The sequence below is a fragment of the Macrosteles quadrilineatus genome, unplaced genomic scaffold, assembly GCF_028750875.1.
Source record: "Macrosteles quadrilineatus isolate MER2022 unplaced genomic scaffold, UCM_ALF_1.0 Scaffold_5__1_contigs__length_97177068, whole genome shotgun sequence".
Lineage (NCBI taxonomy): Eukaryota > Metazoa > Arthropoda > Insecta > Hemiptera > Cicadellidae > Macrosteles > Macrosteles quadrilineatus.
In genome coordinates, this window is record NW_026542598.1 from 4,835,828 (window position 1) to 4,858,366 (window position 22,539).

A 22,539-nucleotide genomic window follows, 5' to 3' on the forward strand; every position below is an offset into this window, starting at 1 on the left:
ATCCGATTTTTCCATTATTTTATAGGGGAATCACCATTAAAACTTAAACTTTAATAAATATGAAAAAATGCTGGAGATAACATAGATTAGTACCTACATACCAAATTTCATCAAGATCGGAATAAAGGTGGGGTCTGTCTATAGCTCTGGACACATCCACACATCCACACATTACTTCGAAAACCACTATTTGGGTCCAGGTTAAATTAACTCAAAACTCAAACTCGAAAATGTTTACGAAAAAACAATTTCTGCATATAGCGGGTGTCCATAAAATATTCAGCAGGTTTTAAAATACTTGATTGAACTTACAAAAAGATGGTATAGGGGTAGAGGGTAAAATAAAAAAAGATATTAACTTGATGGACAGTCCAATTATAAACCGTGCTTTTAGAATTTATTTTTATTTTTAGAATATCTAAACCAAGCTTATTTATTTAATTTAGAACTGCCAAGCTATAAAATCGTGTTCGGTAAAAAAATATTGTTAACGCCTTATTCAAATATAACTCTAAACTAACTGTTGTGGATGTAGTTTAAATGAAATTCTAAAAATTTGGTTTATGTTTTCAGGGTTTCACTGCCACTGGAGGTTCTTTAAAAGTGAGTACAACTATTATCTATCGTTATAATATAATTCGATCATTGTACTTGATGTCCTAAATTTGTGCATACCATTCACTTGCACATTGTTTCCTTAACCTGCATCAGTGCCTTGATTAAAACACAGGTTAAAGTAGTGTGTTAAAAAATATCTGCAACTTTAGCATATTCACGTTAAACCTAAGACTCGGTCAACATTTAATTATTCTTCTCTTTTTTTCTAAAATAAGTTTATAACTACACTGCTACTAATAATTGCTACCACAACTGACTCCAGAATTTTGAAAATCTCTGTAGGCAGCCGCACTCTGTCTGACATGTTGATTATATACCTTTTGTTAACTTTTGTGACAATCAACCTAAATTTACCTGACCAACTTCATGAGAAAAAGACTCGATATATAAATATGTAGCATTTACAGAATTAAATTCAAAACGCAACTTATAAATATGTAAAAGATTATTCAATTTGCCAAAGCTATTCTTAACTGCCTCAAAGCATGGTGAAATATCGAGATACAACTCTTGCTCCAGTCCCAATGGTGCGTTTGTTGCTTTGGTTTACATTTAATTTTATTTTCTATTTCTGATCGCGCTCTGCTACGACTTTCTCCCTTAACTTTCTCGAATATTTCTGTCATGAATGTGTAGGGGTAGTGTGTACATCCTTTAACGGACTACTCTTCGGCAACTTCTCCCTTCACCTCCACTGGTAAATATGTAACACGTTTTTAATATGTTAGAATAATGTAGTTAGATTGTAAGGTATGCTTGTAAAAGGTGTGAATGCATGTGTTCGATGAAATAAGATTACAAAAGTCTGGCTACTGTATACGTATGATACGATGGCAGAGAAATTTATGCATTTGTTGGTTAGAAGACCATCCTTTAAGTTGCAGTGTCAACTATGAAGGACTGGCGTTACTTTTGTCTTTCGCTTTGTATGTCACTTTTCATCGATTTCAAAAATTAATAACTATTCCAAAATCTGTTTATATCTTTAGGTTATAATAAAAATAGTAAAGTGGAAGGTGATGTTTGCTTTCCTTAGCATAGATACAGTATTCTGATTCATTTATTGTTTGACAAAAATATTGAACGTTGCTTTAAAAGGGGTCCATTCTAAAATTTGGAAGTTCCAAATATAATGAAACATTATCTAAACTATGTTGTCCATTACATAATAAGTGTATATTAAAGTATGGCGTGAAAGGTACAATAGTTATTTGTGTAACTATTGGGCAAAGGCAGTTTGCACTCATTATACACATTAAATTTTTCCTACAGTTACTATAAATCATATAAATAATTATTACTTTCAAACACTATACAACACGTTTTTAGGTTAGGATAAATCCAAACATTGAACGAAATGGGAAACGCTGCACCAGCTGATCGTAGTCGTAATATCTTTAAGTGTTGCCAGCTTATTTTCAAGCGTACACGGATTACGTGCCTAATAAAAGCACGCCATTTTGTGTTGTTTAGTTGGAATATTGGTGTGCACCAAAGTAAGGCTTTCTGTACTGTAATGTGTGCAAGGAAGCCCACTTTGTCGGGTGACTGCAGGAAAATAATTTTGATTAAAATTAAACGTAATTATATATCTCTGAATTTTTCGTCCAACTTAAAAAAAAACAAAAAACTATATTTTCTTACATGCAGGACCTATTGAATCTTGCTTCATAAAAAATAAGCAATTTTTACTTTTTGCCTAGCAATTACGGGTTCGTCACACACTTCAAATCTATGTTGAAATGTTGCACCAGTTCAGTTTGAAAGTAGAAATCGGATGTGACAAATTGTTTCCTAATTGGGTCTTTGTTTTTCATTAAATCATTAAAAAATCTCGTAGGGAATTCTACTTCGTTGTATTTTCCAAGTTAATCCCAAATACGTAAAAGTAGAACGAAGTGGCTTGCGTGTAAGGATTACTTCACACAATCACACCCGAGAGTTACTGACGGGTTGGCAAAAAATCAACTAGAGCAGGCTGTGCTTTGCAATTTTGAAATAGTTGTATAGTTAATCAGTTTTAAATCATAATTGAATATAGCCTACTGTAAAATAGACATATAGTTCCAATCCTAAAGTTGTAGCCAGTTATAAAACCCGACTCTTGATAGTATAACTGTGTTAAGATCGAATCACAATTCACGAAAATCTTTGTGGCTGTAGGAGATAATAGATATAGACGTGGTTGAAGTATTTTCGCATGTATCTTAGTAAGTGTAACCATTGACTTAACCATTTGACTTGTTCATAGAGTGTGCTACTGCCGTTTTGTTTAATTTTTTGATACTAAGCCAGCTTTGTACATAAAGTATGTTCTATTCATAGGCAAACATGATAAATACAGTTGACTATAGGCATTGAAGTATTAGTCCATCTATACATTAATAGGCAAGCATGTTTCTTCTCAAGCATTAAAACCTTTTCTCTCAGCTCGTGTGAATTGCAGGGAAAATCCACCCATACTGTTAGAAAGAAATTTTCCTGTAGATGTGCAGGATTCCTCTATAAGTTAAAATTAAGCACAAAAAATAAATTTGAAAACTTCAAAAATTAACACAGGCCTTATGGGTTGCCATGATGGTGACGAAATACAAACAGAAAAAGAAAATCGAAACAAATTCCAATTACATGTTTTATTTAAAGCGCGGGAAGAAATAGAGAAGTCTGTAACTATTTTTTGTCGAATTTTCGACCAATGGACGACCTCTAGTACAAATTAATCAAAATAAGTCTGGATTTAACTCATAGAGTTTCCCAACAAAAGTCATCTCATAGAGTTCTCTATTTTGCACAAGTTTCTCTCAGAGCGCAACTTGTGAAGTTGGGACATAGAAGTGATATAATTTCCAACAAGAAAGTCAAACTTAGTCGACATTAGCGCAATCTCAGTCAGTTTCTCAATCGTAGCTATTTTCCCTCAATTGCCTAAAACGTTGGAAAGTGTGCATCATGTTAATATATTTAGAACCGTAACTTTTGAAATAAAATAAACTCGCCCTCTGAAGTATTAACGATCCGGGTAACTGTGTTTTGCACTTAATATCTGTTAAATTTAGTTAAGTTCCATTTTTTTAGGTTTGCCTTCCAGATTATTCAGCAAAATTACTATTCTACAGGTTAAATACCGTATTAAATACCGTATACATTTCAATAAATGATATTTGTATCATTACTGACGCGACCTATCCAGAAATGGTCATCGGTCAAGAGGATGGTAATTATGGTAATTATGGTAATTATGGTAATTGCCAACGTAATCCTTACCAAACCTAACCTAACATAACCTAATCTAACCTCTAGAATAGTTTATTAGAAAAATGTAATTAGTGAACGGTGAGTTGACCATTGTTTAGTGATTTGAACAATCTTAAAAGCCTTTTAATGGATTTCAAGTAACAGATTACTAAACATAAATTAATCATATTAATGCACAACCATAATTGACTTGTGTACGCAATCTGTGCTAAAATATCCTGGTGTGTGGTGATCGTGACAATCTTGCGAAATTGTATATTGTAAATTTGAAGTTTGAAATCTTTAAAGACTCCTATATCTACAAACTTTACTATAAATACAGTACAGCAAAGTACACACGTCTTTCTTTTTGTAAAAATGTAAACGGTTTTATAGTAAAAAGAACTTTTAAAACTCTGCTAGGGATTGAAATGGCATGCTAGGGATTGAAACATAACTGAGAGACGTGGCACAGCATTTATGACGTAATGGTGTAGATGACATATATTGGGGAAACATTAATTGCGATAATTGAAAAATTCACAGACTTATTATTTTATTTTAATTATATTATTTTATTAAATTTTGTAACACACGAAACAAATAAATGTAAAAGATTGAGAATACCAACGGTGCGGTGGTTATCTTTTACAACGAGTAAAATGCAAAGCTAGCTACTCACATAGGTAAAATAAAGGTTTAAATGTATAATACATAAACACTATTGCAAATTTTTTAGATCTTCACTTGCATATTGCCCTCGTTCCACTCTCTGTGACAAGCTGTCATGATCCAAACTTTCAGGTTACACAAAAGAAAAACAAAACTTGAAACAAAATGCGTAAACAGCGAAAACCGGACACTGAAAGCCAAGGTGGTCCGGACGGGCTGGCGTTTCCGGACGCGAAGTCTTCACCTTGGAATTAAACGTTAGGTCGTAACTTGACCTTAGACCACTAAAGTTGCGAGTAGCAAGTTTGTTGGTCAACATATGGCCAAACTTGTAAAAAAGTTGCGGACATCCTGGTTTTGAATTCATTTTTTGTTTCACGTTGGTAAAGTTTGAGTGTGCTAATTACGACTAAATGTTGTACTCTTATTTTGAGGTAGGTTGTAAGATTTTTTACCCTTTGGTTGAAATACTAGATAACAAGCAATAGGTCATGAATAGACTTTTGAATTCAGTTACACTAGTTTTACAGCGGGTCAAAAGACAAATCAAGTAGTAAACATAAAAAAAAAACACTACAACCTCGAAATAACTACTCTTAAAATGGACTCCAACTAATCCATAAAGATTCAACTATGGTCTCAAAATATGCGGAACCTAGATTGAAAAACTCATCTTAATTTGCTCACGAAACATATTATTTGTTATTTAACTACTAGATGAAGACATTCATTGAAATACGAGAAAGAGACTAACCTTTAACAAACCCGTTGTTTCGGGTTAGGGTTTATTTCTAAACATTTATGTTTAATTTATTTTATGTTTTTGAAATGTTTCTACCACGTAGAATTACCAGTTTTAACCCACTTATCGAACGGTTTCAATCGTCCATGGGAAGTATTCTATTTCGATCATATACAAACGAAACACAGATTTAGATCGATTTCTTAAACGAAATTGTTGCTTGAATCGAATTAGAAAGTAACAACTAAGAGCGTTGTAATCTCAATGTTTGGCAACACGATGAATCTACATGTTGTATGGAGTGAAAGTGTCACACAGTCACTTCCTAGCCGCGGTTTTATTTAGTGTTCTGTTACATTATTCCAAGTAATTATATTTGTGACGAAATGCAACTCGTGTTGCGTAATCTTTAATTTAATGGCTAAATTGTTATTTAATTTAAAGGAGAAGATTTTTCGTAATTTAATCAGTTTTATTGTTGCATATTTTACGCACGTGTGAAATAGAATCATTTTTGTACTGTATTAATCAAATAGTTGGAATCAATAACTTTAATCTTAAATTTTGACAAAGCCTATCTTAGTAGACCTAAAAAAGCTACACAGATCATCCCAATATTAAGTGCTTAACATAGTCACCAATAAATAAGCACTTACAAAAAATATGCGTCGCATCTAAAAGAAGGGCTACGAGGTTAAAGTATTTTAATATCATTTATAGGCTACTGAAGTAGTTGAGCTTCAGTTGGGCTCAAACCCACGGGTACTCCTTCACGTAACTAAAAGCAACTGGCGATTCGCTGGACATGAACCGAAGCCTTCAGTAGAGAAGCCCTGTGCTGTAACCACTTGCCCGCGCCATCGGTATCTACCGGCGTTGAAGTCTCCGCGGATGATGGGACTCGGCTGAGAGAGTGAAATGCAGTGTTTACAGCATTGACCTTGTGGTAAAGTCGTGGTCATTGTCCTGCATCTAGCAGCCACCACGTGTTCGTGGTCACCTAGTGACTCTCTTGTGCGTTATAAAATAATATATTTGCCAAACATTGCTCTACAGTTTGCCGCCTTTGTGTGACAAGTGTGCAGATTTGCAGAAAAGAAAGGGGTGGACTAGGAAGTGCAAGAATGAATATTACTGATAAAATCGAAGTCTATTCTCCCGTGGTTTGGATAAAAGTGCTGTTTGATATAGAACATTTTACACTTATGGATACAATGGACACAATGAGTATAGATTTGACAAATCAGAATTCAGAAACATTTTGTATCTAGCCAACGACTGAAAATATTATTTACAATTTACATATAGGTTTCTCTACGACTTTTATATCATATCCCGTACGTCATCAATTCAATATACCATGAAAAAGCATACAAATAAGGCACTGGATCTAAAAAAAACACAACATTTACGATTGAAAATCAAACTACTGTAAAAGGCCCAGTTATCAAAAGGGTGCTATGAATATTTCCTAATGGAAGATTTAAGAATTGGTAAAGAAAGCGCAGACAATTTTCAAAACAGAAATGAAGATCGGGAAAGGAGGAAAATACACAACTAAGAAAACACTACCTTTGATTCGCTCTAAGCTTTTATAAATACAACTAAATTAGTTTAAAACATTATATTTTTAGAAATTATTTAATTTGAACCTAGTTGAAGCCTGCAGTGCACCAACGACCCCACGCAATGAACTACTGAACTAGCCTGGCGATGCGTTCCGCTACTTTTGTCAAATTCTGTTGCGCAACTCCAAAATATGACCAATCGGTTGGCCACGGCGCCGGCGCGGTACTGCGGCAGTGTTGTAGCGTTGCGCACGAGGCATTGTTAAGCACGGGAACGCCTACAAGAGTCTTTGTCTTTCGTAATACCGAAATCTAATTTCCTTTACGATCCTTTGAAGATAGGTGTTTTGAAATGGCTTTGTAAATCAGATACCAGGAAACCGCAGAGGACTAAGGAACACTTGAACATAAACGTTATGGAGAGAGATATTTGGGTTGAAGGTAGGATGATAAAGGACAGAACACACAAGATAGAGTGAAATGGTGAACGAAAGTGAAAGAGTGGATTTGAACAAGAGTGTATAAAAAAAAAAAAAAAACAAGCGGTCAAGAAGGTGAAACGAAATCCTTTGCTGGACCGTGATTGGAACATTAACGATTAACAACTAGTTATAATCTTTTACCAATGCTATGGTTTGGATAAACATAGCATTTGGACAAACAATATGTTTACCAGCAATCCTGACACATTCGAAAATGTAGTTAGATTTAAATATATAGTATGGAGATAGAATCTTGTGGTGTCACAAATAGATCATACTCATATTTCACCTAATCATCTCACAACCTAATAGCTAAAACAATTAGATCTAAGTTGAAAAACTAACAGATTCTCTTGTTTTGTCAACTAAAAATAAATGATTAAAATGCCCTCATAAAAAGTCTAGTGCGGTAGAGGAAATTTCAAAGTATATTTAGTTATTTTTGAGAACTTACAAAATAGCTTAAGCCCGGCTTAACCCACTGTTTTTTATTTAAAATCTTTAAGGTGTGCTTTGACAAAATCCAGAATGTAAAAAGTTGTTGGATCTGCAATCCCAATAAGTCAATCTTTTTTCGGAATCAACTCTGACGAATTTGCCTGCACAAACAGAAACTACCATACATTACATTTGCATGGATAGCATTTATTATAAATGCAAATGATTTTACTCGACTCTGAAGACCACGATACCAGTGAGGCCAGTGAACTATTACTGTACTAAACCGGACAATGACAAACTACCATCGATTTGCCGATCAGAATTATTTAAATTGCCTGTCTGTGAAAACAATTACTTAGATTCACTGCTTCAATTACTACAGATGGAGATTCTACTATCTCAAATGGATTATCTTGCACCTCATTTGAACAATGTGTTTATGTTTTCTTTGGTTGCAATAGACTGGACTGCTGTAATTGAAGGTTAACAATCACAATTACATGTATTGATATCAAGGAAATGTATCTGAAACATGAGATTAATCATTCTATAATCTAATAGCTTCGTGTTTATTAATCTTTCGTGCTTATTCTCAAAACAGCAGTCCTGTCAAGATGAGAAATCACAATAACATCGTACTCCTTTATCTAAAAATGTATCAAGCCAAGTAAATATCATTCGACGATTATCGCCCCCTCCCCAATTACATTTCGTGCTTGCTTGTGTTAGGAGTGTAACCATACATTTTTCTATATTTAATTAATAAACTTGAAAACTCGATATGACATAAACACATCAACCCCGACCTTCAATTGAACCTTGATAGGCAGTTGTATCGAGCCGTCTTCGCCTAGTAGGCTTAAACTCTTTCGTCACTTCGTGACAGTCGCTAGGAATCCGCTTATTAACCTCGGCCGACTTATTCTCAACTTCTGTTACAAAACAAACATCGACTGCGCGAAACAGTTTGGCACATCCAGTATGAGGTAAAGTGAAACGACTTTAGTATTGATGGGGCTCTGCAACGCATATTGAATATCAAAATTTGATATAGCTCACACGGCTGTAAAACTAAATTTGCATTCCTGATAAACAACAATGTTGTTGAAAAGAATATATTTTTTAACATATAGCTGGGCACTTGAGTTGTTAAGTGCTTGCCTATCGACTACAAGGTTGCCGGATTGATCCTTAAAAAAATTAGTAGTTTTGGGTGGTTCGAAAATGAACATAGGCGTCTCTTATCATTGGGTTTTAAATAAACGATCAAGTTGAATAAACAGCTGATCGAAATCAGTAATCAAAGCTACAAAGATGATTCGCATCAACTGTGTACACATAGTACGTCACTGCTAAGGGAAAAGATTAAGTTTCCCAATCATTCTTTTTAAGAATTTTTCTCAATTATATAAGCTACATTTTAGGATCTGTAGAATTTGAAGTCGCTTTGGTTCTTAAAAGCGTAGCTAAAATGGAATACGCACATGTAAGTGGATTTTAAGTGATTATAATACAATCCTTCCGCAAATTTTCCGGCCATTGTGTTGATGTGCGACAAATGTCAAGGACGTTTGCACGCCCCCTCGCGGCTCGTCACCGACCTCTAAAATAACGACCGATTCAAGTCTACAATCAGGGCATTCCTGTCGGAAGCCGCTAAATATGACTATGAAGTTGTTTTTACGTAAACCATCTATTGTTTGGTACTTGTTTTGTAAACAGTATGTTATTGTCTGCTTTTAGATCAAAATAATTGCATATTAGGGTTGTTCCGTGTTAAATTATTGTATACCTTGAAAACTATTTGATTCAGGAACGTCTAATTTTGGTTTTATTTTAATATTAAGGGATGAATATTGAACATGGTTAGGTTAAATGTGTCACGTGAGACACTTAAAAACACACACAATAAACACACACACACAAACAAAAACCACAAACCTTTCTTGGTGTTAAAGGGCTAAGTAGAATTCATAGTAGTTTTCGTACTTGCCATTGTCAGACCACGATGCACTATTGTTTGTGGCAGCTTTAGAAGGCTAATCCGACATCTACCATTTTGTTTAGTCTCTTTTACCAACACTCGCAAAGGCGTATATAATATCCTGAGAGGAGTCCTTGAAAGACCACAAGAATGCCGCTCAACTATGTTGGCACGACGAAACGGAAACTAAAGAGGAAAACGAAGATGCACGAGAAAGATCGTCCTGAGTGGAGATTATGTGGTTTTTGCTTATCTCACCAAAACAGTTATTTGCCACTTATAATCAAGTCATGATCCGTAGTCTGGCCTGTTATTTGCTCTGCATCCTGCAACGGGGCTCGTGTGGTTGCACCTTCTACTTAGTGAATGTCTTAGATTTCATCTCGCAAGAATTATATCAATTTGTCATTATTTATGTTTATGGCATATTGGATTCAAATCATTATTAGTATTTACACAATGAATTACATATTTATAAACTTTTGAAAATGTGGATTTTAGAAGCTCAGTTAGGAATATAAAGTTATTTTTGTTGCAAAGAAAATCCAGGACATGATAGCGATTGGGACACTAAGGACATAGCTAACCGGGTTTTGGTTTGAAATTGTACTTGTCGACTTTATGATGTATGATTAAGATTTTTGAAATTATTGGGTTGAAAATCGACTAAGTGCTTATCATCCCGAACCGGGTCATCTACTGGCCTTGTTCCCTACTGAAATAGATTTTGCAATTTTCTGAAAGCTATCATATTCGTGGTTTGATTGTTGCAGACATATTGGTGTAATTTACTATTTAGTTTTTTTTACTATTTTGTAAACAAATAGTAAAAGACTTACCGGTATTTAAAATTAATAATAATCAAGAATGAATTAGGCCTAACTGAATGATCAGCATTGTTTGTAAATACGTATCGAATAAAAAAATATCAGACATATCAACTGGAAAGGTAAAGTTTATAATTGAAGATGAAAACTAGTGTTTTCAAAGAATAAAATCGTATAGTTGCAAAAACAGGCAAATAAAGTGTTTTAACTATACTTCTAAGTTTGTCATGTAAGTCTAACATATGAAATTTAAAATAAAATGATTAACTAATGACACCATAGAGTTAATATTTCCTTTACAATTTCTGTACGATTCAACAAACCACAATCAAAATTTAATCCACACACGATGAAAACAACTGAATATCTTAATTTGAACTCTAATATATTAGGATATTTCGGATAACATGAGTGGGGACATCATCAATAATATTATCACAGAATTTGTCAATGGCCTTATCGTCTCATCTTGATAACACCTAATATAGTATACGTGAATGCCCATCCGTGTCGTAAGCTGTTTTTCATATTAGATCAAGGCCAGGTAACGTTTTGCGATTAATAATACCTATGTCTATTAGATGAAAGGCGATGCTCAATGATAAAACTAACCTTATTCGTATTTTCGAAGAAATTATTTTTGCTTGGAATGGATCAATTAGGAGTTTTGGACTTGTTTTGGGCACATCTACTACAAACTAGGTTTTGAACGCTCAAAAGAGTTTGATGCTTTCTTTATTTAAATGCCACTGGTGCAGACACTAAAAAATAAAATATAAAGAATTCTTGATCTTCTAGCTGGTTTGTTCTTCACAACCTTTAATGCAACAGTGCCTGCAACCCGGTTAAATTAGGCGCTCTATCACTCATTGTCTTTAGACAAAAGAACAAATTCCTCGCGAATTCTTCCTTTGCATTACTCAACCAGTGACAATTGCCCACACAATTATCCTTATGTCGAAACGCACCCCATGAGATCCTAGGGCAGATGTCGACATGACACTCCAGGAGCTTTCTACAACTTCCACCTGTACATCGCCCCTCGCCACCCGGGGTTCCGCGTATCCATGTCAAGAGGAGCACGACGATGGTTGTGAAATGATCTTTGAAGGAGTTCTCAAGTCTTCTGGAGAGCTGCGAGCTGAAGAGTGGTCGGCACTTGAAGACTATTGTAGTTGAGGAGTTAACTGCTAATATACGTGGGTTTTTGTGATATTACCGAAATTGCGTTGGGTATGGATGGATACAGGATACTAAGGAATACGGAGTAAAACAAAATTGATTTTTCCTATTATATCTGTATTATATACAGTACAACATTTCTCCAATCGTACGGATACAAACCGTTCAAAGACGTTTGTTATTAATTTTCTGCATTGTGACAACTAATTCAAAGATTGCTTTGTTTACTGAAGTCACAGCAAATTAATACACGTTATTAGGATGATCTTGCTAATTAATAGTCAAGAGCCAACGAAAAAAAGTGATCGTGTGATAGTAGTTTACGCAACGATTGCGTAAAGATAGTGTTAATAACAATACGAGTAGAAAATTTAAGGTACGAGCCTTGGCGAGTGCCTTAAAACACTTCTACGATTGTCGTTAAGATTCCTTGGAGCCTAGACGTTCTAACTGGTAAACAAATTAAAGTACCACAAATAAAATTTCTAATCTCACAGTATACTAGATATTTAAATTACAATCACTCTGGTGTTAAAAAAAAATATTTTGAGATTAGCTGTTTGAAATTAACGAAATTAACATTGCTCTTATGTCGGATAAATCCAAGATGGCCGGTAGCTTCCATGGACTCCGTTGGAGGACAATTCACAACTACAAAGAACGTTTCTAATTTCACAGTATACTAGATATTTCAATTATAATCAATTCGGTGTTCGAAAAAATATTTTTGGACGATAAATAACTCTTCAGCAGCTGTTTGAAATTATCCAACTGAACAGCTGATTATGTAGTTGAAGTTTGAATCATTGCAATTTTACTTATTCTCTTTCAATCCTTGAACCTCATCTCATTGGTCCGTTACCCGTGTTGTTATGAGTAAAACTATGCTATTATGAAAGTAAACAATGCTGTTATGGGTCACTTTTCAATTCTAAGATCCGAACTTTAAAAAAAACTGTGGTAGGTAAGTAGTAATGTTAACGATACTCGTCGAAGTTTTTTTCTACTCGTGTCTTTAACACTATCTTTACGCAATCGTTGCGTAAACTACTATATTACTATATTTCTCTTTGTTCCCTAATAATACCAATAAGTAAACCCAAATTAGGATAATTGAACCAAACCAATACGTAACAGAGAAAGTATTCGACGATAATGTCACTTTTGTAACAAAGACAAAAGACAGTCGATTCGCCTTGCTTACGTCAGTTGGCACTGTTGTCAACTGCACAGCTGATTATAAGCATTGAATATAGGGACAGTAGTGTTTGTCACCAGTGATAGTTTATTGTTGCACTTAACCAACTCATTTAATTAGGTCCCAAAATGGTTCCACCTATCTATACTTTATGTAGTTGAATATTCTATAGATTACCAATTGTCTATATATAAAAAAAATATTGTTTTTTTTTTTTATTTTCCGAGTCGATTTGGCTCTTCTAATTTTGGTCTTAAATTAAAGGTATGCACTCACAGATTTGCCATAAAGCATCGGCATTCGTTTATCTGACGTATATTTTCGAGTTATGGTGCACAAAAGCAACTTCCTCCTTGTAAATTTCTTATGGTTTTTCTTTTCCGAGTTCGTATGGCTCTATCTACTACCCGACCAATTTTCATGATTTTGATCTTAAATCAAAGGTAAGCACTCACAGATTTGCCATTAAGCATCATCCTTTATTTATCCACCTACCTTTTAATTCAACCAAAAAACATAAATTAGATTTTTTTCTTACTTCAATTGAAATCGTTTGAATCAGTTAAGTTCTAAATACTGCATTACTCTATCAAAAAACATAAAACTGATTTTCTCGGTTATAGAATTTAATTATTTTGGATATTTTGGATATATTTACTCAATTCTAAATACGTTATCCTATGTTTTGATCTAGTTATTGATTATTAAGATCGGACATACCTAAAGCACGCTCACGCTGCTGAATCACGAACAACCCAAGTTGTTCCAAAAAATAGAGTTATTTATCATTAATCGACGATTTTGCATAAAACCTTAACAGTTATCGCTGATTTCGACGGGTTTCACTTAGGTCTCACTTAATTATTAAGTCCAATTTAATTTAATTTTTAACTTTTAGGTTTATTTTTTAATAAACATAAATTTGATTTATGTTAAATGCATACAAATTTTGTCCGATATTTCTTTGATGTACAGCAACCGCATGTAAACAGCCATGTAGAATATTAGGGGCCTATGTAAATCATTGCATTGCAAATTAAATTGCAAATAGAATTGCGAATTAAAATGTAAACTAAGTTATCGTATTTTGAAGTGTTGTTCGAAATCTGATCAATCAGGATATACTACAGGGAAGTGTTGACACCTTACTTAATAAAGAATTTACACAAAAAACACCTTTTTATTAAAAGCATAATTTTTAGATTACATATTTCTGATGTTTATTATATATGCTAGTCATAATTAATTCATAGACCAGTCGATATAAAATTATGAACATTTTATTGAAATTACAAGTACGGTAGCTCTTTATTTTTAACCATTACTTTGCGTAAAAACTTTACTTGATTTTCGGTTGAAACTTTACTTACGGTATTGAAAGATTGGTAAACTAGTGGCCTGGGGAAAAATTAAATTTGCATGATTATTTTATTAATAGATAGCTAATAGAGTTAATATATAATTGATTTAATGTATATTAAATCTAGTTTTATACAAATGCAGGCCTAATAAAAAATTAAGAGAAGGGAAGGATCGACTTAGATAGTAGGAACAGTATGATAAGTTTAGGAGACGAGACATACTGTGTTGACTGTGTTATTTCGACGATTTAGTGGCTCATTCTATCGAGAAGCCCTGCAACCTGGTAGTAGAAGAAGCCAAGGCCAACCGAAACATTACAAGTCTCGACTCTCGACACCAGAGTCGCTAGCAGCAAGCGGCAAAAGGAAACGTAGCGAAGCGAGCGGCTCAACCTCAGTCAGTTGAATAAAGTACAGCGACAGCGTAAAAATATTATCTGTTGTTAGATACCCATAACCTATTAATAGTTTTCTTAGCAAAATTTGAGAAATTAGTTAACTTTCAGATTTGTTTCATATATATTATTATATTCAACCCTTGTGTTCACTATATTTGAGCAGTCTATGGACATTTTGTCAGCCTTTGGACTTAAATTATTTTCTTAACAGCTGACCGTCGTCTGCAGCCTGCTTGTTTTCTATTTCCATTCCATTCCATTTTGTTTTGCTTTTGCTTGCTTTGCGGCTGTCGGCTGTCCTTTCCTTCCAACTTGTTTTGTTACAGTACAAGTTTCCAGGTTATAAGAAATTCTCTTTAATTAGTGATATGTTTAAAGTTGTGAAAAGTGCACTGAATAAGCAAATATTGTTCAGTAAACAAGGGAGTAGATCGGTAAATTGTCTAGGACTATTAGCAAGAGGACTTTCAACCACAAACATGAATCTCGAACGAGCAGCTGAAGAACTTCAAAACAACCCATACTTTGATAAATATGCAGAGAAAATTGCACAGCTACAGAAAACTTCTCCTGAGGAATTTATGGCTCGATTGAAGGAAAATGAAGAAAGGAAAACCCCTAAGAAACAAGACAACATTTCAAAATCTACACCCATGGCAGGATTACCAGGTAAAGCAAAAGCTGGATCTGTACCATTTACTAAACCTAAACTGCTCTCTGATGTTATGAAGACAGAGTTAATCGAAGGAAAGTCTGCTGATGAAATTAGAGATATATGGATTGAATATCATAAAAACAAAGATTGCATTGCTGCTTCAGTTCCTGTGGCTAAGTTTGAGTTAATTCAAAGTCGAGGAGAAAAATTCCCCATATTCGTTTTGCCTCTACCTAGAGACCAAGGCTATGAATTCATCATGTGCCAGTTTGCTGGGAATGAAGTTCATTTCACACCCCTAATAAGCTATCAAACGCACAAAGAAAATGCTCCAGAATGCTTAACAATGATCTATTATCCAGATTTAAAAGATCACAAAGATATAGTTCTTATGAAAGGAGAGTTCAATAAGGATATTTTAACTGTCGTAGAAGCTCAGTGCCTAGCTAACGAATTGCAGTTGTACTATGGCGAAGAAAATGAGAAGAGGACAGGACTTTTAGAAAGATTTACTCACAGTCCAGAAGATTTCAAACATATGGACCTGATTGCTAACTTGGAAACCTTATCATTTTAAGGTTAGTAAACTGCCCAGATCCTTGGACTTGATGGAGTTTTGGCCTATCAATCAAAACTTATGGAATAACCTTGTCATTTTTTATGAGAAAAGTTATAAATCTATGATTTAAGTTAAATGGTCAGTTTTTATTTTCACACTCCTTCCATCCTTCTATCTTTAAGTAGGATTTTCACATAAAATAGGCCTACCTAGGCTACGACAACACTGTTTCATACAATCTGTGTCATCAAATTATATCAGCCATCAAATATTTTTTCATCACTTCGTAGGCCTACTGAAAGTAGGCCTGATATGGTAACAGTTAATATCAAAGAAAGTTAGGATAACTTAGTTGTTTAGAGCTAACTCTATTTTAGAGCGAAGGAAAAACGCCGCTTTAAATTTTCTTACCCTAGCTCTCGATTTGCTCTCTCTATTTTCCCACTACACACGCTAGGCTATCTAAGTTAGTGTTTTGTTGAGGTTTATTTTAATGATTTTTAAATCAGCTATTTTCATTGTTGCTCAATCGGTACTTTGGTATGATACGGAGGCCACTTATTTTACAGCACGCTGCAGGGGTTATTTTTGGCTGGGTTATCATAAATTTGTTTGTAGGGCTTTCCTCGTTTTGTTGTGAATTGAACGATTAAACCAGATAAGTTTTATAACTTTCTATTTATAATAACCCAACCTAACATAACCGCAGCTGCGTGCTGTCCCATAAGAGAGGCCTCCGTATAATACCAAAGTACTGCTCAATCTAAATGTAATTTACGGAAACAGGCATTAGTTTGTTTTTGTGTGTTTTTAGCAAAGTGCATGTTTGAAATTGCCAACATATGTATAGTATTCCGGATGATTCATGATAAAAAAAAAGCTTCAGTGATAGGCCTTACTGAATAACCTTACGCCAGTGAAATCAGGGGAAAGATATGAAGAGAAATACAGAAAGTTTGCAAACTGGTACAAAGTACAAAACCGAATAAAGTAGGCCTAAGTGAATAGATAGGCCTATTTATTACAGTAGGCATAATGTATTTAAGTTATCTAAGAAATCTATGATCATGAAACTATATTTGTGAAATAGGTTTTTAAATGATCAAGGGTGGTCTAAAACTAAAATAAGATGTGGATTATTGAAAAAAATTCTAAACCAAACGAAGAAGTGATTGTCACCAACAATGAAAACTGCACAATAATCATAGCCTATCCTTGAAACTTCTGATTTTTAAGTTGTTATGAAGGTTTGCTATGAAACATATTCTGTTTGTGTGATTTTCCAGCACTTGCTCCATTATTCTTGGCCTCAGCTTTGCCTCATACGTGAAAAAAAAACTCTTACATGCATCGGCTTCGCCTCGATTGTGAGATTATATTTCCTGTGTTCGGCTTTGCCTTGCACATGAAACTTGAAATGCCACTTTTGGTCCTAATAATGAAACATACTCCTAAATGAAATATATAGTATATTTCTGGAAACAAATGGATAATTAGTACCATTGAGTGCACATATAAGAGCTGGGACAGATAATGCTAATAGTTGTAACCGATTTTGGCGACGTAGTTCTGGCCGTTAACACTTGGGTTGTTAGTTAGTCGGTAGTGCATTGCACCTCTGTCATTTAAATAATTTAGTACAGTATTAAAAATGCACTACCTCAACTACCTGAAAGGGAAATTGGCCTAGTCCACTTAGGAACAAGAGGCATTACATCATACACAAAAATTAAATTAATAGTGACAGTGAAACTTTCAAATTTTCAATAAGCAATAACCACCACTAGAGATTGTGGAAATAACTCTTAGAACTTCTTTTCTATTCAGACCTAATTAGGTATTGTATTCTACCACTTGTAGTCGAATGGTGAGTAGTATAGGTCGCAGATATATAAAATCATAACAGATTTTAAAATATGTTTTTATAATACAGTATGATTATAATCATAGTGAAAAATCAAAGTGAAATCAATCATAGTGATAATCTTCAAAAATACATTTAATACACTATTGAAGCGGTTCTGTCTAGATTTTTAACTAGCTTACCTTGTTTCTTCTTTACAAAAATCTGTACCAGGATTTTTAATTTAATGCGTCTCATAATTGAAATAAAACTGGTCGATTACACATTCAGTTCCTTTTTGCATCCTGTTCTTGATGATCAAGAACTTTTATGTAGCAGACCGTTCACATACTCTAAAGTCCAATAAAAAATTTTGAAATTGTTGTCTAATGTTAAATTGTTCAATTCACTTCACTCAAAAATATAGTTATATTAAATTGCACACTGCTCACTATTTGTTAAAAAGTTATAAAGTTTGTTATACAGTTACAAATTCAAAGTAGTTTATGCTGTTATAATGTTTAAAAAAATAGCTGATTTGAGAGAATGTTGTGTTTTTAAGATATTTTTTAGATGCACACACCTAAACAAATAAGACAGGAAAATCATTCTTATGGGTTTATGAGGAAAATTGGCAGAGTAGTCTGATAAATTGTGGTAGTATACATTTTTCTACACCTATCTGTTCGTGTTATCAACCTTCTTCATATTAGCAAATAAAAGGGAACACGTATCTTCATGTGTTGATAACATCAGAAGCTCCCGTGTATCATTCATGTCACTTCTATAGCTCCGTATTGATCGCAATGAAAGTGTATATTTGGTGTAATCACCGCAATAAGAGTAAGTGCAATTACATTTATATATTTTTAGAGTAAATTATTTCTCTATAGTGTTCGTCACATTCATTGACAGTGGTATAAGTCTGTAAAATTTTAAAGTTTTACGCTAATGTACACTCAAGACACATGCTAATGCTACATCAGCTAATTCCAATAAAATCAAGTAAAATCGGCTCCATAAAAACACTTTTGAGTACCTATGTGTTTTTTTCTTATTACCCGAATAAACAATTTTCGTCAATCTTTACTCCTATTAGACTCATGATGTTGTAGATTCAATATTCTAATTACAAGTATATCAGAAGTAAGCCTATATGTAGTACATTTGACAGTAGTATATACAATACAGTACCGGTAATCGAGTTAACTCAAACCTTGCAAGAACTGTTTTAGCCTCTCTTTAACCTATGTTTGTGTAGATAAAATTTAGGCTTTTTTAAATCTCATCCATAATGAAATAAAATTTTATGATTTCGACAGACAGTTACCGACATCATAAATTATTTCAACAAATTTACATCTTCAAATCAAATCAAAAGATCTTTATTTATTTGTAAATACATATTTACATGAATAGTGTCAAACAATGAACACAAATAGACATGAACAAGTAGGCTACAATCAACATGATCGACCGGTAGGACATTATTGAACACACTACTCCAAGTTGCTGTTTTCTAAATTTTGAGATCTATTATGTGTTCTAAAGTTAAAAAAGTCATCAAATGAATAAAGTGCTCTCTGTATCAAAAATTCTTTCAACTTCACTTTGAAACCTATATAATCCTGCATGCTTCTTATATGATTTAGGTATGTGATATAATATTACATCACGATTACACGATTATTGGTACATACAGCCAGAGACAAGTGGATACAGAGAATAGTACAGAAGGAAGAGGATTAATTTCACTCCAGGCTTGTTTTGTTCCGTCTATGTGACGGTATTTGAATTGAATTGAACTGCCGGAGGTGCGCCGGACTACAGAGTACTTCAGATTATAAAGTGTCAGTGTCAGATTACTTTGAGTAACAACTTTATTCCTTAAATTCAAAAAGGATTATAAATACATGAATCACAATCAATAAGATAAACTTTTGTACAGTGGACTCCCAAAGAAATTTCAAAGAATTTAATTTCTTTAGCATTGTTGCTAAAAATATTGTCACTCCCATATAACACTATCAAAGATTTCAATAATGTTATTTTCAAATGGATCATTTTTTAGACTGTAGTTTACCAAGATTTTTCAACTTTGCAATTCCAAATATGAAAACAACCAAAGAACAAATCTTGGAAAAAGCTCATTTACAATTTTCTTTGTTGGTTAGTACCTAATTTTTCCGAATGCCAACTTTGACGTCAGCAAGATATCTGCCAAACATGCCTGGATCATCAACAGGTCCAGGTGATTAACGGCTAATGTTTGCAACGGAAGGTCCTGTAAGGTTAATGGCTAAACTGAACGATTCACAAATCTGATCATTAGCAAGTAGATCTCAATCATCGTTCATCTTAGTACCGGTACTGAAGTCTGTCAAAAATCAAGGTTTCTTCTCATTCATTTTTATTGATTCATAAAAAGTACTATAATGCATTCCTTTGTCTATATGCTGAGGCTTTCCACTTTAATTTTTCACTTTTTGCTAAGTTAATATATTGACTTCTATTTTCAGAAAATATACTATTAAAGATGTTAATTCCTTTGTATTGTCTCTGAGAATAAGAGAATACCTAGTTGATTCTCAAGTTTTCATATAGAATTTCTTTAAAGTTCTAAAACGATTTCAGTTTCAGAACAACTGTCCTTGGATTTTAAAACCATGGGTTATATGTACATACAAAGCAAACTTTTGAAATGGTGTTGGTTTTTAACTACAATAAAAAAAAGTTTCATTTTGAGGAAATTTGTCTCATTCAAGAAAATTTCTGTGTACTATTTTACATTTTCGACGCATTTGAAAGTCAAACATTTTTATACTCCTCTAGTGACTTAAACTTTTGACTATTAATACAACATTATCCAATCATAATCGGCCTACTTCTAAAATTTGTAAAATTTCTCCGATTTTTTACGGTTTTTTTATTGAACAAGTATACCAGCTAGTCACACATAAAAAAATACTTGTTCAAAAAAAAATCCAAGAAATTTTAATAGGAGTAGGGCGATTTTTAAAGGTGAAGGAGTACGATTTTCGGAAAACGCTTACAAAACACTTTTGTACGTTGTGTACAAAACGTAATTCCTGACCTTGAAAATTCTTTCAAATCTTTGCTATCTCTTACCGTTTTTAAAAGCGGACAAAAAATTCAAATTTTAAACTGCCATAACTTTTGATAGGATTGACGTAAAATTCTCTAGTTTGCGCCATTCTTTTTCTTTTTTCATGCCCTCACATTTGATATGTTTAAAGGGGTACCTTGCAATTTAAACATTTTAAGTTAAGGGTAGGGGGAGAAAGGGGGTGAATGGGAACATCACATTAAATTCACAACAATTGTGGCCCCTAAGTATTTAGACGATTCCCGCAAACTGCATATTTCTAACTATTGCAGTTTTAGTGAATTTCTCATATAGGGAATAAAGCTATTACCATATTACTCATGGTAAGACCTGGACCCAGGACTGATTTACTTTTTCGTTTTGAGGTCCCTAGAGACCAAAAACACCATCCGATCAAATTCATATATACAGGGGGACAAAAAAGTCTGGAAACGGCTCAATATCTTTTTCCTACAGTCACCCGACAAAGTTGGCTTCCTTGTACTGTTTATAGTACAGAAAGCTGCTAATTGCTGCATATTTATACTTTGCCGTACGGTTTATACTTTGCCGTACGGTTTATACTTTGCCGCACATCAGGATTCCAACGAAACAACACAAAACAGCGTGGTTCCATTATGCACGTAATCCGTGTACGCTTGGAAATAGGTTGGCAACACTTGAAGATAATTATACTATGAGCAGCTGATTGACTATTATAACTACGATTTAACCTGTCATTTCGTGTTTATAGTTTCGGTATTTCTGAACTTTCTGGACTTTTCTTTTAAACGTTTTTAAAACCTTCCTACGATCTTAATAAACAAGAAAATACCTTTTAAGCATTTTTTTTTTAGGCGCGGAAACCACTTCAAATTACAAAAACATACGGAACTATATTATCAAAACGCGGAGCACATTTCTTGTCGAGGAAAAATAGCGGAGTGATATGGACCGCGGGTACTACTTTCTCTAGGGCACCATTTGTGTTTCCAGCTGAACCTAAAAACGTGTTGCATAGTGTTTGAAAGACTAATTATTTATAGGCTTTATAGTGACTGTAGGAAAAATATAATGTGTAACACGAGTGAAAAAGGCCTTTGCTGCACTCGAGATCATTCCACACTCGCCTGCGGCTTGTGCGTAAACATTGCTCTCGTGTGCAGCAAAGTGCCACTTTCACCACTAGTTACACAAATAACTATTTAACTAAATTCGTTAGAAAATTCAAACCTTTCACATCAGTTTATATGTATGAAAACTACTTTTTGCAAGCATTACCATTTTTTTACCTTCACCAGGGGACGGCCCACGAGGAGTAGATACACAATCTTTAATGTAAGCATAGGTTAATATGCACATCATTTCAAAGGTCTGGTCAAGTGGAGTTCATTACCGGAAACCGCGTCAAAAATGGTTCATCCGTTACCAAATGGCGGCAGTCGAAAGTTAATGCGGAATATACCTGCACATGCCTTAGTATTGGTAAATACTCATACCGTAGTCAACATTAGCCGGGAAATCTGAAAACCGGTTAAATTTGTTTTTAAGATTGAATAAACTTAGTCTATGAGCTAGTTGACTTTAAAATACAACTTCAGCTCTCAAGCTAATGTTTAATACGAGTATTTATTTACCAATACTAAGGCCTGTGCAGGTATTTTCCGCA

The 22,539-nt window shown here is 34.0% G+C and overlaps 2 protein-coding genes across 3 annotated transcripts in view; both read left to right on the forward strand.

The window, feature by feature from the left end:
* LOC128994149 (elongation of very long chain fatty acids protein 7-like) overlaps positions 1-22,539 on the forward strand; it is a 48,770-nt gene that overhangs the window by 17,531 nt on the left and 8,700 nt on the right. The window contains exon 2 of one of the 2 annotated variants that reach the window (XM_054418470.1): positions 574-603. The gene's annotated coding sequence lies outside the window, so the exon portion shown is untranslated. Of the gene's footprint in view, positions 1-573; positions 604-18,555; positions 18,608-22,539 lie in introns of those variants that run through there. The other variant, XM_054418472.1, reaches the window with a different exon arrangement.
* LOC128994150 (ATP synthase mitochondrial F1 complex assembly factor 1-like) lies at positions 14,881-16,057 on the forward strand. Its single transcript, XM_054418473.1, has one exon. It carries the CDS (start codon positions 15,076-15,078, stop codon positions 15,937-15,939), a length of 864 nt encoding a protein of 287 aa, XP_054274448.1. The 5' UTR covers positions 14,881-15,075; the 3' UTR covers positions 15,940-16,057.